The following is a 16925-nucleotide window of genomic DNA, read 5'->3' on the forward strand; positions in this document are numbered from 1 at the left end:
CTGATAAGATAAATTACAAATTAATCATAACTTTAGATGGATACGAACAACTAAAGGAAAAGCCGTGCAGCATTTTAATTACCAAGTTGTTCAATAAATTTTCATTGCACCCTTTTTAGATGTGTATGATAGTTAGTCTTATTAGGTGCATTAATAAACTCCATATGGCATTGCCATAAGTTTAAATATTGCTTACATGGATCGGATCGATGCTAGATCTTTCTAAGAGATAAGGCGATGCGTCTTCTCTATCAAGAAAATAATTAGTTTCCTACAATGTGATCTCTCTACCCTAACCATCTATCTCACCTAAAACTATGCGTATGGCATGCATTATTTATCTATATATTACACATCAATTGGAAACAGCTGATAATTGAGCATGTAAATTATAGGATGGACTTGTACGGCCAGTTGAATCATTGTATTAAAAAAAATAAAGCTAATTTTATTAGTTAAATTATATTCAATTTAAACATTTAATAATGTCAAGGCCGTCCAAGGTTTTTTTAGAATTTATATTGCTAACTCCATGCACCAAGATCACTCCTCTCAAACAATATTAAACAAAAAATTCATTGCTAAGCCATAAATACATGTGATTAAACAAACAAAGGAAGTTAAAATAGATATCAAGAGATGAGTTCAAGAGCTAGTAACCATATATATATATATATATATATATATATATATATATATATATATATATATATATATATATATATATATATATATTAACAAGGTCCCTTAAGCTCAAACCAGCAAGGTTCACATCAAATCTTTTAGCAATTTGTCACTTGTAGGCACAAGAATAACTCATTCTCTTTACCTCTAAAAATAGAAATTATTTGAGAGAGTAGGGGGTGATGCATAAGTTCCTTTTTTAAGTAGTTTCGAACCTTTGGACTACGTAGGGAGGTGGGCCCTCCCATATGGAGCGAAACAAAATCTGAAAAGTCCACCACCACCGCTTGAAATAACAACGATCCCTCTCCTGTCCCCCAACCCAAACCACGGTGGCCACGGCTTCTTTCCCCAACTCTCCCAAGACTCTACCCCAAAATCACCGCAAGAATCACTTCTCTTTCCTCGTGAGGACGAAGCGGAAGCCCTCGTAATCGCCGTCGCTCTTCGGATCTCCTTCGAGATCCATCGCATCGAGAGTCGCCGATCGAAACCGTAATCGCTTTCTTTCTCTATAACAATCTGCAATTGTTAAAATAGTGATTTCTGTAGCAGATGCTACGGCTGTAGTTCGGAAATCTTGAGGACAGGAGGGTAAAGGAACTGTTACTTCGATTCCATTGTTTTCTTGGTACTTTTTTAACCGAGGGAGCATGGGGAAACGAGTCATACTTGATTCTTGAGAGGTTTAGACTGTTGTTTGACCAATCCCCGGGGTAGAGATGGGATCGGGAGGACGTCTTTTAATTGTTTTGATGGTTCTGAAGTTATTCTTGCGATTCTTTTTTTTTTTTCAATAAAAAATTCCTGGGAGATTTTAGAAACGGGTTAGGTTTAGAGGTTAAAGTAGAAAGGTATCTTGGTCATAGATGAACTTGACTAAAATTATTTACAGAAGGGTTCTTGGTTCAATACTCGTTGGGAAATTGTTGGAAATTGTTTACTTGAAGAGTAGAGTTTTCTTTCCCCAATCTTAGCTATGCATTGGTTCGTTATTGGAGGCACTGATCATTGGTCGAGTTTCATTTGCCGTTTGAAACGAACTTAAAATGACATATGACAGATTCATTACTAATCCCCTGTTGGTTGTTTTTGACGTTTCATTTTTTCATTTTATATGGTTTTTATAATTATATCCGTATTGCTGTTGAATGAGCGCCAAATGGATGCTGAATTCGATCAATTTAGGGTTCTTTTATTAGTAGATGACAAGAATTGTGAGTACGAGGATACAATGTAGTGGTATATTATGAGCACTCACTCTTTGTAAGTAGTGTGCTCAGAAAAGGCAAATAGGCAGTTTATCTGATTTTTTTTTGTTAAAAAAAAAAGTGTTTCAAAATGATGTATGCTTGTATCATGTCATTAAGAAAGCAAGAAAGTAGGGTTGGTAAAGGAGGGTTTGGTGCAAGCATTCTTAAAGATCTATATGTATATAAGATACTGTAATAGCATAGGTTTGTTGTTGGTTCAGCTTGATTCCAATGCCAACCTGTTGGTACTTGGTAGATGGTCAATATCTTTGTAACAGAACAGTTGTTATTTCCAAGAAAGTATTATACCTATCTGCAAGAAACCAGAATTTGAAGGTGCGATCTGTTTTGAAATAAACTTTTGTACCTGGACAAATAACATTATTTCCTATAACCAAACAACAACAGAAATTCTGAACCAAAAAAGTGCACTTGTGTGTTGTTTGACCATGATAGGAATAAGAAAAATTAGACTTGTAAAGTGGATGGTGCTAAATACTTATTGCACCATAGTTTCTTTGACTGCACAGAGATTAACTGAGAAATCATTTTGAGAATGCAATTTTAATTTCGGATACCTTGCACCATTGCTTCATTTTCTTTTAGCTGGTGTAATGTGATGCAGAATTTTTGATGTCATCTTTTCTTTCCTAATCTAGTGTGGTTGTTCGAAGATTGTAATCTGCCAAGGACCAAATTCTTTTAGACTTTATGCATGTCAGCCCTGGGGACCTTTGCTGATGATGTGGAAGTACCCTCTTGTTCCGGAAGTGCTGGAGACAAAGAGTACTTGCTTAGTTTTGCCAGTGGACAGGATGCTCTTTCTTCCAGCGCACACATTGGTTCTACGGTTGGCGAGCTTATACTTCCAGATGGGGATACGTATTGTGGAACACTGTTGGGCAACATGCCAGAGGGTTCAGGAAAATACATTTGGTCAGATGGTTGCATATATGAGGGTGAATGGAGAAGAGGGATGAGGCATGGGCATGGGAAGATCACATGCCCTTCAGGAGCTGTTTACGTGGGAGAATTTTCTGGTGGTTACATGCATGGTAGTGGCACATATATTGGTCCAGATAATTTGACCTACAAGGGACGGTGGAAGTTAAATCTCAAACATGGGCTGGGATATCAAACATATCCAAATGGAGATGTCTTTGAAGGTTCCTGGATTCAGGGAGTAGTAGAAGGGCCTGGTAAGTATGTTTGGGCTAATGAAAACATCTACATCGGCAACATGAAAGGAGGAAAAATGTCAGGGAAGGGAACTCTTACTTGGAAAAATGGGGACACATATGAAGGAAATTGGCTGGATGGCATGATGCATGGATTTGGAGTCTACACCTGGAACGATGGTAGCAGCTATGTTGGAACATGGACTAGGGGTTTGAAGGATGGACAAGGGGCATTTTATCCAAAAGGATGCAAAATTCCAGCTGCGCAGGAGCTTTACATCAGTGCTTTAAGAAAGCGAGCATTGTTGTCGGATTTGAAAAGGCAAAACCATGGGTCACGTATCCTTCATTCTTCTTCTGTTGACATGGGAAACATGAAGGTTAGTCAGACTAAGGGGTCGGGTTGTGGTTTGTCTGATAATCTTCCCAAAGGAAGCCTAATAAGTTTTCAGCAATCTCGCTCCCAAAATGTGTCTCTGGAAAGGCGTTGGAGTCTTGAGGTTGCTATTGAAAAAGTTATCGGACATGATATATCAGGAGAATCTGTTCTAGAAAATGATGAAAAGGTGGCGGATACAAATGTCCCAATCGTGGAACGGGAATACATGCAAGGTGTACTAATCAGTGAAATAGTAATCAACAATAGCTTTCCAATGTCTTCTAAAAAAGCAAAAAGACGTCAAAAGAAACTGGCAAGAGACATAAAGAAGCCTGGGGAGACAATAATAAAGGGTCACAGAAGCTATGATCTGATGCTCAGTTTGCAGCTTGGAATCAGGCAATAGTTGCTCCTCTGACCTTGCCTGTTTTCAATACTACATTTAAAAAAAAAAATCACTTTACATTCATTCTGCATTTCTTTGTATTTTTTCTCTCTTGGACGTGCCATTTTTTTTTTTTTTGCTAAAGGACGTGCCATTTGTTCTATATGGAATATATGCTGCACTATTGATTAAAATTCCTCTTGGCCTGACTTACAAGTGATTGCTGCATAGCTTTCTGCTTGTTGTATGAGCATGTTATATTATATTTTGCACATTTGACTCTCTATGTTTGCTTAATAGTCCTTCAGCTTTTGATGCCTTTTTTGTTTGCAAATCATGACAAAGTTAAGCTATTCCAGATAATAGGTAAACATGAACCAATTCTTAGCTGTTCCTTTCTCTGCCAGTTTACTTATTGTACATCTCTTTTTGCCAGCAGAGAAGAAAGAAGCATGCTCGGAAAAAAAAAATGATCCTTGAGCAAGGGATGTTCTATAGACTCTGGAGAAAGCACAACAGCTTTCAATGTGTAAATTTTGATAATTGAATAAGATGTCCATTTTATGGATCAACAATATGTAATATAATGGATTTTGTTTCAAAAAAAAACAAAATAATGAGTGGTGTATGCATTATTTAAAGGCATGCTGATTGTTATGAACATTTTACTTAAAGTCACTATGGTAAACACAATTTGAAGACTCATTGTCTTATTGCCACTTTGATGGACAGTTAGTGATGGCATGCTTTTATATGTATTACAGTCATGTTCTGTTCATTTCCTTAATGAAACTATGATTGTATCATGTACAAAATGAGTTGAAGCAGTCTCTCTCTCTCTCTCTCTCTCGTTCGATGAACAACAAATAGGAGCTGGAAATCCTGTATTCGAGATTAATTCCTTTTATTAACATGCATCATAATCTAGGCATCAAAGCAAATAAACAAAACCTTGAAGAAAAGTTACCGAAAGCTTTTTAACTAACATAAGTGGAGACCATTCTCAATTTTTTGTTTAAATTTGTCATTGTGATTTGTGTCTTGAGAAAACTGGACAGCAAAAGATTCAATAAGTAGGTTTCACTAGGGGTTCAATTGTCACATTATCACCATTGGAATGTTCATTTTGAATGATATAGCCTCCATATTTTCAGATAAGAAAATTTTCGTCGTGGCATGAACTAAATTCTGCGTTTCCCCACCCCCACTACTGCCCGAAATCCTGCTTTGGTGGGCTTCCCCCAAGGTGACACCGAAGGTCTACCTCCTTTCGTGAGCCCCTCAATTGTAATAGCGTCATATTGTCTTGTTATGAAGTGGATGTTGACGATGGATGACAATGATGTTTATTGGACAATGAATTAAATGTCACTCTAACATAAAATAAACAAAAGGACATGAATACAACAGAGAATCATATTTAAAATGCTGTAAGAAAGTGATACAGATATAGGAGTGAACAAATAAGAGGTGCTGGTTCACAGTACTGGTCAAATCAATTCAATGTTGGATCAGTTGTGTGTGCCAAGAGGATAGGTGACTGGGAAAAGGAACTGAAGACACCATAGGACTTCTAGAGACATGGAAAAGAGAGTGAAACAATCTCTTATCTTGAGTTTGGAGTCAAATCAAACAAAAAAGGTTATCCCTGGATTTGTGATTAAGGAGTTATTGCGCCGTTAACTAGTAGTAAGTCTAGACCTATTGAAGTTGGTTTTAGGTGCTCTTGACATCTGGTGGTGAACTTTGGAGGAGAGTACTATTTTTGCCAACTATTCTTCTAAACTTTGTTCTATCTACAGTTGACTACACTAGTCCCAAGGATGTCTCTCAAAGTTCATGAGGTGTTGGGTTGCAGTTGTCCTGTGATGGATGATAGCGGCAGCTAGTATTCAGTTAGTGAAACTTGATGTGGATGATTGCATTAATTTTAGTTGAGATTTACATTTAACGATGAGTGGGTGAAGCACTCTTATATCACAAGTTGAAGAAGATGCTTCGTGGCTATGATGCAGTTATCCTTGTAAATTTGGGACCAAATGCCATGGTGATATTGTTCTGAAGCAGTTCACTAATGGAAGAAAACATGGTATACATAGAAACATCAAATGATGAGCCATGGATTGGAAATACTGTCACTAAAGGGATGTATGAAAATAAATAAAACATGTAATAATATATAACTGATTATTCAGCATTTCCAACAAATGAAAAAAAGTTATGATGGTGTGATTTATTCACTTGCAGAAAGCAGCTTGAATAAATTAATTCTACCAATAAAGGCATTAACTGGACTTTCTCATTTAAGGCAATATATTGCTTGCTGGAGATGATTAAAAGATACTCGTGATTATTATTTTGTCCTGTTTCGCTGTGATCTCATCTTCAGCATTGCCATGAGTACCATTAATATCATTATAATTATCATCAGCTTTATCATCATAACTTTAATTGTTATTGGTAATGAAATGAAGATTATGGAGACATGAATGTGAAAAGTTACGAAGATTAGAGCATTAAATATCATACTATCTTTAGCAGGTTTCCTTGACTAAATGGGCCTGTAAGCTTTCAAAAGCCATTAGCTGTTTTTATTGCTGCTCATGTTGCTATTTTTTGTTGGAAATATCACTTTTATGAGGTATGAATGCCAGCTCATCTATATTGATGCTATCCTTGAATTGGTTGTTTGACTTGATGGACTAGCATGCTTTTCAAGTGTTTGCTTTACAAACATAACTATTTATACAGTCCCAACATTATATTTGAAAATGTGCATAATTTTACTAGTTGTAATTTTCATTAAGAAATCCAAAAATATATATTGATAATTTTGTTTGGTTAACAGCACACATATCCTCAAGATATTTTGGCTATGTTGTTGGAAATTTCCATAAGACTGAAACTCAATATTTCTTATTTTAATACCTAGGTATACTGTAGGAAAAATTACCCCAATACAAAGGCGTGAAGTTCGTGCATCAGATTTTGGCCCCAAAGCTAGCTTTTGGATGAGTTTTCCTAAAGCAGGCTCACAGCTGACACCACCTCATCATGCAGAAGATTTTAAATGGAAAGACTACTGTCCCTTGGTTTTCAGGTTTGTAAGGAAGTGCAGTTGACACTTTTCATTTGCTTTTTTATTCTGTTAGGTTATTTATTATTAACTAGATTTAAGGGGCTACCACCATTTTGTTGGCTAGTTGTACTTATTAACATCTACATTTTTTTGGTGATTTCTTATACAATCTGCATTGTTGTTCTGTAGCTATGCTAATTGCTTGGTATCTAAGTCGACATCTGTTCTTTAGGAGTTGTGGTTGTTTTCAACATTCCATTCTTTTTATTGCATTAATTTCTTTACCTCCTATAAAGGATAATTTGTTTTTAGTTTGCCTATTGAAATCTTAGCCAATCACTTCATAAAAGAGAATTTTTAAGTTGCAAATGTCCCCATGTGGTACATTCAAGACTCTGCTCCATCGGATAGCATAAAAAAAAAACAACTAAATGACAAATAACTCTCACAGGCAGCCATAAAGAATCAGTTTTAGGCTGAAGGACTACATGCCTGATGGTTCCCTAGACATTTCAAGGATGCTCATACTGATGTTCGGGTGTTGTTTGTGAGGGGTGATCGCTAGTTGAGAATTGATCTATCGAAGATACCCTTCACCTTGAAAGGGGTTTTGACATTCTTTTTGCAGATGTTTCCTGCCCTTATGTAAATTCCAGACCATATGTAAGTTGTCTCTACATGGCCTTTTATGGCTTTTATTGCATATGATGAACCCATGTTAGTTTGTTGGTCCTTTATCACAAACATTCTGATTAATATATTGGCAATCATATATCTATAGAATTTTATGTGGTCTTTATTATTTGTCATAAACACATTATGTGAGGAAATTTCCATTTTATGATGCAAGTGGATGGGCCTGATCTGCCTCTCTGCTTTTCCCTCGTGTCTTGACAGCCAGATGCCAATGCATAAGCAGAGGGCAGTCATAGACAGAGTAGAAAGGGGACTGGTGAATTGTGAGTAAGCCTGTCTGAAGAATAGCAATCTCTGCACCATAAAGCATGTCGCTGGAATTAGGCCAGATGATGAATTAAAAAGTTGTTTTTTTCTGATGAACTTGTCCAGACAACCGGTCCTGAATGAGATTGCGTCAGTGTACAGCTACATTTTATATTTTTATGTTATCTATGGTGGTTCTATTTGACAAAAAAGCTAATAAGGTGGTGGTTGGTTTGCTTGTTCAGATATAAAATATTTTAGTCAGCATCCCATTTGCATATATGCCAGTCTTCATATTACTTTTTTCATCTAGAAAAAGGCCACAAGATCCATGCAGATCTGACCTGGCTGACTCACTTGAGATTGGCTAGTCCATGCGGTTCAACTGGTTTTGGAAACAGAGTTGCTCTCATCAAGCATATTTCTAGCTGGTCAAAATCTATATAGTTCTGGATCATTCAGCAGGCTGGTTTGGTCGAGCTTTTCTTGCACTGCTTCGAAACAGCTTATGGCATTTTCTCATCTAATTATGTTTGGTGCATCTCCATTGCAGGAGGCATATATTGGTATATCTTTGCATATGCAAACCTGTGCTATCATAAGGTCTATTGTCACATATTCATTTTATCTTGATTGCAGAAATTTGCGGGAGATGTTTAAGATAGATGCTGCAGATTACATGATGTCCATCTGTGGAAATGCTGCACTTAGAGAACTTTCTTCTCCTGGGAAGAGTGGTAGTGTCTTTTTTCTTTCTCAAGATGATCGGTTCATGATTAAGACGCTCCGCAAATCTGAAGTAAAGGTGTTTGTCTCCTCAAATATCTGATAGATCTACATGTAGCAGGGAATAGTAGTTAAAAGCAGAAATTATTTTGAAGGAAAATCAGATTTGCTTGACATTATAAAATCCAAAAGCATCAATAATTCATGTATAAATCTACCTTTTTTTCGTCATGATGAATTTGCTATTGGAAAAGCATATTTGACTTGATGCATGATAATCAAAGTTTGCTGTCTTGGTACAGACCCTCTACCTGTACCATGTTGGTACAGTGTCGGTACGCTTGATGAAGGGGTCAGTTTGGCGTACCAAGACTTGATACACCCTCTGTACCAAGTCTTGATTTGGTACAAATATGGTACAGCATAGTATGCCCATATAGGACAATACACTCGTACGTGATAACTATATTTCTGAATCTATGTATTCAGAGTTAGCTTTTCTGTTCCAGCCAGCTAAAAGCAGACCTAGTCAACCTTTTAGCTATCAAATAAGTAATGCTCATGCTATCGTAAGCATATTATCCTGGTGATGGCAGTTTTTTCTGAGATATGATCATTACTTTGGAGGATCGTGAACATATGCTGGGATAACAGTGCTTTAAACTTCTGCCGCAATTAAGACTGGAATCCCAAAATTTTGATTTCCCCAAGTTTACCATTTCTTCTGGATTTCCATGATTCTGTTCAGTCCAGCTCAATCTTGTTGTTTGACATAATATATAGCAAATTAACTAGTTTTATTTGTTCCTAATGCTTGTCGAATTGAAAAGAAGTTCGTGTGCTTGATTTTGTGCAACAGTAATTCTCTTGTAATGATGCATAAACTAGAATTTAGTTTTACAAATATTATTAGTAAGCTATAATATCCATTTCTATATATGTATGCTTGTCCTATAAATTATTTTCTTCCTGGAGTTCGATATTCTGTTCTTTGGTCAATTTGTCAGTTATCAACTCTTCTAGCACATCAGCATGTGTGATATTTGCACGATTACATTATTGAAAATCATGAATAATTTGAAGTTACTAATGGTTTATAATTATGTAGGTTTTATTGCGGATGCTTCCAAATTATTATGATCACGTGCATAGATATGAGAACACGCTCATAACAAAATTTTTTGGTCTCCACAGAGTGAAACCTTCTAGTGGGCAAAAGGTAATACCTATTCTTAGTTAGACATGCCTTGGGTTTGGTAGGTGGGTTTGAAAGGAAGTTTTAGCACATAGTTGCTGCATCTTTATAGGTTTCCCTTACATATCTTTGTAGCAATACCATTTTTTTTTCGGAATCAATGTTGCATTCAGAGTTAAAACAGCTTTTCATTCTCTAAATGGCAGTTCCGGTTCGTAGTAATGGGAAACATGTTTTGCACAGAATTGAGAATTCATCGAAGATTTGATTTGAAAGGGTCATCCCTGGGACGCTCTACGGACAAAGTTGAAATTGATGAGAACACAACACTTAAAGATTTGGATCTAAACTACTGCTTCTATTTGGAACCTTCTTGGCGTGATGCTTTACTGAAGTAAGAAATGTTCTTAGAAGAATTTTTATACTTTCAGACACAATCATTCGTGCCTGTATATTAATCTCTTTTCTTGGAATGCTAAAACTGTGTTACAATGGCTCCAAGAAAGAAAAGATACTATGTTTTATGCTCAATTCTTGCTCTAGTTTAATGCTATGGTTCACATGTACCATTATTGGAATCCTTTTTAAGATGTAGTCAAAGTATAGTAGCTTTTTACTTGGATTATTAGTTGCCATGTGTTTCCTTTGTTATCATAATATGTAGTTATTATTATCTATAGAGTGAACTTAAGTGGATATAAGATTTAAAATGAAAGATGCTTTATTAAAATATGGCTAAGAACATCTGAACCACCTCCCCACCTCATTGATGATTGAAAAGTAGAAATTTTTAAAGAAGGAATAGGATAAAGGATTCTTCTTTCAGGGGGGGAGGGGTGGTTGGTAGGGGATTGACCCATAAGAAAAATGTATTATTAATTTTATTTTTTTATGTGTAGTATCAAATTTGAATCTGATTCATAGTTTTCGACATATTTTTACAATTGTTTGTCAACTTGTCGTCAAACCTCCATCTTTCTCATCTGAGCTTGCAATCGGCAACGACTGTGTGAGGGGATAAGGACTTTAAAATTAGTAGAACAAATACATGGTATATGGAATATAGATTTAGAAAGAATGGAAATGAAGATCTAATATCAATTAAGATAAAGAGATACCCCATGTGACTTTCATTATTTTAGATCTATTATACAAGGAGCTGGTTGGATGAAGCAGAGAGGTGCATCTGGAAAATTATGTAATAGATGCATATTTGGGAGACCTGCAATTTTGTATGGTTCAGAGTGCCGCAAAATAAAAAAATTACAAGAAACCAAATTGAATGTTGTAGAAATAAGAATGTTATGATGGATATATGGTAGAACTAGGAAGGATAGGTTAAGAAATGAATATACTAGAGGAGCTGTAAGAGTTGTAAAAAGTATAAAGTGATGAAAAATTGATTAAGATGATAGGAACATGTACGGCGAAGATCTGAGGAGACTCCTATAAGGAGAGAGATTTTAGTTTGTCTTGAAGGTTGTAAAAAAAAAGAGAGGAAGATCTAAATTAACATGGATGAAAGTTCGGAAAGGATATGGAGAAATTTAGAATAACATCATAGGTGATCCTAGATATAGGGATGCACATTGGGCAAATTGGTCTGGGCTATAGGTGGTCTCAAACTGAACTGAGGTTACTAGACACCTAGCCCTAGCTCAGCCCAAGCCCCTAATTAACCAAACATGCATGGGCCTAAGCTCAGCTCAACAAGTTACAAGTGAGTGCAGATAGAAATCGGACCAATCCAAATTAGTAATAAATGAAAATTTGAAAATTATCCCTCTTATTCTCCTTCTATAGTCATTTATAACTCTAAATCTATATCAAAAAATCATATACAATTCTTGATTAGAAAAATGACTCCTTAAAGAACTAATGTCTTATATGATAGACAATTTTTTCAGTCTTATATTTTTCCTATGTTTGTATAATATATATGCCAAATATTTATGTACATGCTATATAATTATGGGGCCAGACTAGGTTGGCCTATTGGGCTTACAAATCACCGGCTAAACTTGGCATGATTTTAAATTGGGCCAAAAGTTTGTGACCTGAGCTCAGGCCATCCTATAAAAATATTGGCCCAACCTTCTTATAATGCAGGCTAGGTTGAGCGGGCCATGGGTTGTGGCTCGGCCCAATGTACATCCCTACCTAGGTCGAAATACTTGGCAGATGAGGATATATAAAGCTGACCCCAAATAGTTAAAGTTAGGTGATTATGATTATGACTTTTTTATGTGTTACAGTCTATCATGTGTTATTGAACAATTAAAGTGTTTCCTCAGATGTTGAACCCTTGCAGAGAAGATATTTGATTTTCAGATATGAAATAGCAAAACTGCATCACAAAGTGACTTTTTTTTGAGTGTTCAATGGTGTCCCACTTTTTTTCTTTTTTTTTTTTTGAGAAGGATGTGGCATCTGGAATGCATTGAGATAGGAAAATTCTTAGTGTGTATAGACCGTGGCCTGACAAAGTGATACTTAAAGCAAATGTACTTTCTATGCTCATGGAAGACTACATCACGAGCTAGTTGAATGACATTCTTGTTATTACAACTTAAGGGTGTAAAATTGGAAATTAGATATTCTCAGATTCAAAGGAGCCAATGGATCCATAAGACATTTGGAGCCAGTGCCTGCAAGGACTTGATAGTCAAACTGTGTTTAAACAGGCAGGCATTGTTTGTATTTTTAATTTGCCATGTGACGATAGAATCAGCTTCTTCCAAATAGCTTTAATAATTGCAAGTAATAGAATACATAAACTGACTAATCGAAAATTATGATTTTACCAGAAGAACTATTAATAAGGGCAACCTGATAGATTTACGTCCAGATTTATGTAAAGTATTCACAATTCACGAACACCTAGTGCTTCATGGTTTGAACGTTATTTGAAGTTTAAACAGCAACTTTCTGGTACCTGTTCTCGACTTTCTGGATATGCAACATCCTGTGGATGTAGATGTGTGTGTGTGTGTGTGTCTATATATATATATATATATATATATATATATATTATTCACAATTCACGAACACATTGTTCTTCATGGTTTGAACATTATTTGAAGTTTGAGCAGCAACTTTCTAGTACCTGTTCTGGACTTTTCAAACCTGGATATGTAACATCCTGTGCTTGTAGATGTCTGCTCATATATATATATTTGTATGCATGTATGCATGCATGCATGTATAGTGCCAATACCATTAATTGTATGTATATTTTGGCATTCCGTTATTGAATGCAAGATTTTAGCATCTCATTATGGTGGTATTCCTTTGCCTTTGTATGTGGTTTTGAATATTTTATTTGAATTTTTAGTTTCTATACAACCTTTAGATGTTTGCCATACTCTTATCAATTTCTCCTGCAGGCAGATTGAGATTGATAGCAAATTTTTAGAAACGCAAAGTATAATGGATTACAGCCTATTGTTAGGTGTCCATTATCGAGCTCCCCAGCATTGGCGATCGCATCTATCCTATTGTCAAAGTGTGATGGCAGACAGATTAACTGTCCTTTCAGAGGAAGGTGATGGCACTCATAATAATATTTAGGATTAGTTTATCTGCTTTTATTTAACTTGTTCCTATTTGTGAAAGAAAAGCTACTAAAACTACCAGGAAAATAAAGTTCTTGCTTTTGAGTTGGGGTGAAGCATTTCTGCTATTTTCTAGGATGAAAAACTTTGCAGAAGGAAGGTGAAGAAAAGCTGGTCTTATCATTGAGAGAATTGATAGTAGACACTGAAAATTGAGTTTGTTCTCTTCTCCATATTGTTGCTAATTTTTCCAATTGAAAGACTTAAAATCTCAAGTTAACAAGGAGAGTTCCCAAAAGAAGTCCAATATATTATGCTTGAATAACAGGGCAAACAATTATTTGCGCTAGTGCTTAATGAGACTCACCTATGCTATTTACCTGGATTTTTTTTTCTGATATATGCACAGTTCGCTTGATAATACATTTTCATACTTGACAATCTGTTTAACAAGTCTTATCAGCATGCATGCTTTGTTGGAACTGAGAAGATAAGGATATCAAATTGCTGAACATTACAAGAGATGCTTCTATCTAGGGAACCGAAGAATTTGTATTGCGAAATCTTCATTGAGTGAAAAACACCAAACTTTAAACCATTTACTCAAATGATGATGTCTCTCTAAGATCATTTCAGACATTACTTTCTAAATTGCTTGCATCCAGAATATCAAAAACTGGCTCAATATAAAATCTAAATGCTGGAAACTAGTGCATGTTATATTAGATTCTAATAAGTAGAGAGGTTAACACTTTTTCTATACTACCAGATTGCTGTAACTTAATGTGTAGTATCCACACTGTATATTATTGTTTTCCAATTTTCTGCTTTCATTGCACCATGATGATGGCAAAATATTTCTCTTATATATATTAGTCTTCACTTAATGTAGTGTGCTCTTCTAATCTTCTTTAATCTAGTTACTATGCCACTCCCAATTGCTGGACATGTTTGAGATTGAAAGTTCAGGTGAGGGGTGCTGTCCTGGTTCTAAGATCATCATAAATCTATTTTTGGTTCTTGAATCAGTGTATTTGCTAGAAAACCAAAGGAGTTTTGTAGTGATCCTTTTAGCACAAGAGACTAGTGATCCTTTTAGTCATGTGCCACATTGTGTGACTTGTTGATAGTATTGAAATCCTTTCAGTGCTGCTGCTTGTAGCTTTTACTTGCTGAGAAACCTGAAACTAGTGTACTTACCATGGAATGCTTGAAGTGTTATTTCTTAGGGTCTAAAATGAATTGTTGGATTTGGAATGCGATAGCTATGTCATCATGTAAAATGTCAAATTTAATGTTATTAGAGCTTTTTAGCATCTACTTCTTGTGTGCATATTTATAGGTCCCTTCCTAAAGGCCTTAAACCACAATGCATAGTAAATGATTATAATTTGCTTCAATAATTTTCCCATTTCAGATGTTCAAGAGGACGAGATTTTTAACTACCCACAGGGCCTTGTTTTGATTCCACGTGGGAATGATGAAAATAGTGTTGTTGTGGGTCCTCATATCAGAGGCAGCCGCTTAAGAGCCCCAGCTGCCGGGTTTGAGGAAGTGGATCTGCTACTTCCAGGCACAGCAAGGTGAGCTGTTTTATTCACGCTGTTATAGCGACTCCCTTAAGAAGCTTGGTACATCCATACCATGCAATTCTTTCTCTGAGGAGTATAACCCAAAGGGTACGGGCCTTGTGTGTGCTAGGGTTAGTTTGTAATATGATGGTTGTCCTGAATATTTGAAATTTGGCAATCTTATTTTAAATGTTACTTTAACCAGGCTACAGATCCAGCTTGGGGTCAACATGCCTGCAAGGGCAGAGCATATTCCACCAGAAGACAAAACCCAGTTATTCCATGAGGTGTATGATGTGGTTCTCTACCTGGGGATCATTGACATTTTGCAGGAATACAACATGACTAAGAAGATTGAACATGCTTACAAATCTCTTCAATTTGATTCCCTTTCCATTTCAGCAGTGGACCCTGTATTCTACTCAAAGCGCTTCTTGAGATTTATTCGAACTGTCTTCCCCGAAAGCCCCTAGCATGTCCAAAGTTGCATCAATTTTCCATAATTTCTTATAATGAAACAGTCCGCAATATTACTACAACTGGTGCAGTTTTTTTTTTTTTTTTTATTTTTATGCAAAGAATCAAGTCATAATGTATCTTAATCATTTTTCATGCAAGAAATCTGGGGATGAGAGCTGCCTTATTTTCTAATATTTATATGTAATAATCTCCGTATTTTAGTGCATGCTGTTAAAAGTTGGTCATCTGAGTTGCAAAGTAGTTTGGGCGACAGGATCAGTATTTTAAAACATATGGCTAGGATATTCTTTTCTTGTGCATAAGATAACTGATTATCAGCGTCGGTCAACACATTGAAGGAGCATATTTATGTACCCCAGATCTAATGTTTGATTATAAGATTGTTCATGCATCGTGCCTCCTACGAGCTTCAGCTTTATTGGTCGGTCCATTTCATCACCTTTGTTTTTGTTTTATCCAGTCTATAGTCTATAGCCTTTCGACTGTTCTTGATGAGGCAATGGAGAAAGAGGATCGCATCTGAGTAGCTATGCAAAATCCAGCAAAGATTTGGAGCTGGAGAAAATTAGATGTTGTTGACTGAAGTGGTCAATATCTGTAGGCTTAAAAATCTATCATCATGGTTTCTGAGACATTTTTTTTTGTTCAGAATTTAATTCCCTTGACAAAAATAGCATGGCAACAATGTCATATTAAGAGATATTTAGGGCTCTTATATAGCTCTGATGGCACCTCGAGTAATATTTATCGCTTAGGAGCCCTTAATTCCGAGTCTTCTCCAGACAAATTTCGATGGTAGTGTATTGGAAGATGGAAGATAAGGTAAGTTTGGGTTTGTCATTCAAAGTTCTAATTCCAATTTGATTGCAGCGGGGGGATGTCGGCTTCATAACACTTTCGTTCCTGAGGCAGAGATGAGAGCAATCTGGGAGGGTATTTCTTACACTTGCTTTGTCCCAGAGGTTGATCATATTTAGCTCGAAGAAGATTCAGCAACTGTTATCCGGTAGATTCAGAGCCATGCTAGGGCTAGCATTGAACATCTTTTACCGTACGATATCCGTAGTCTCCTGTGGGGTTGTCTGGACGCTCAGGTCACTCATGCAGTTTAGAAGGCGAATAAGATGGTTGATTGGGTTACATCCTACGCCGCTCAACTCTTTGGTGGTCTATTATGGGATAGACTGGAGTCTTCTCTCCTCCCTGCTCTGCCTTCTCTTTTCTGATTTTACTAGTTACTAGTACTAGAATGGTACGATGCTATCCATATTATCAAAAAAATAAAAAGAAATTGAATTCTGAAAAAGGGTTCAAATAGAAAGATTCGGGTGTTATACTCTGCGAAATAGGAAAAACTGCCAATACAATCATTATTTATTTCCAATTTAATGCAGCTCTCAGCTCAGCTCATTTGCATCCTTACAGAAGAAGCTTAAACTGCTTCTAAAAATAAAAATAAAAGAAGAAGAAGAAGAAGCAGCGGCAGCAGCTGTGGCTTA

General features: G+C 36.1%; 1 protein-coding gene across 1 annotated transcript; it reads left to right on the forward strand.

Annotated features, from left to right (window-relative positions):
* Window positions 1-973: 973 nt before the first annotated feature.
* LOC103705496 (phosphatidylinositol 4-phosphate 5-kinase 9-like) lies at window positions 974-15631 on the forward strand. Its single transcript, XM_008789223.6, has 9 exons — window positions 974-1179; window positions 2597-3893; window positions 6812-6979; window positions 8540-8705; window positions 9735-9845; window positions 10028-10215; window positions 13208-13365; window positions 14793-14958; window positions 15152-15631. The coding sequence occupies exons 2-9, from the start codon at window positions 2653-2655 to the stop codon at window positions 15417-15419; spliced, it is 2466 nt and encodes an 821-aa protein (XP_008787445.3). The 5' UTR covers window positions 974-1179; window positions 2597-2652; the 3' UTR covers window positions 15420-15631.
* Window positions 15632-16925: the final 1294 nt, after the last annotated feature.

The sequence above is a fragment of the Phoenix dactylifera genome, chromosome 16 (genome assembly GCF_051530095.1).
Source record: "Phoenix dactylifera cultivar Ajwa chromosome 16, Ajwa_hap1_PhDact_Kaust_v1.1, whole genome shotgun sequence".
Classification (NCBI taxonomy): Eukaryota; Viridiplantae; Streptophyta; class Magnoliopsida; order Arecales; family Arecaceae; genus Phoenix; species Phoenix dactylifera.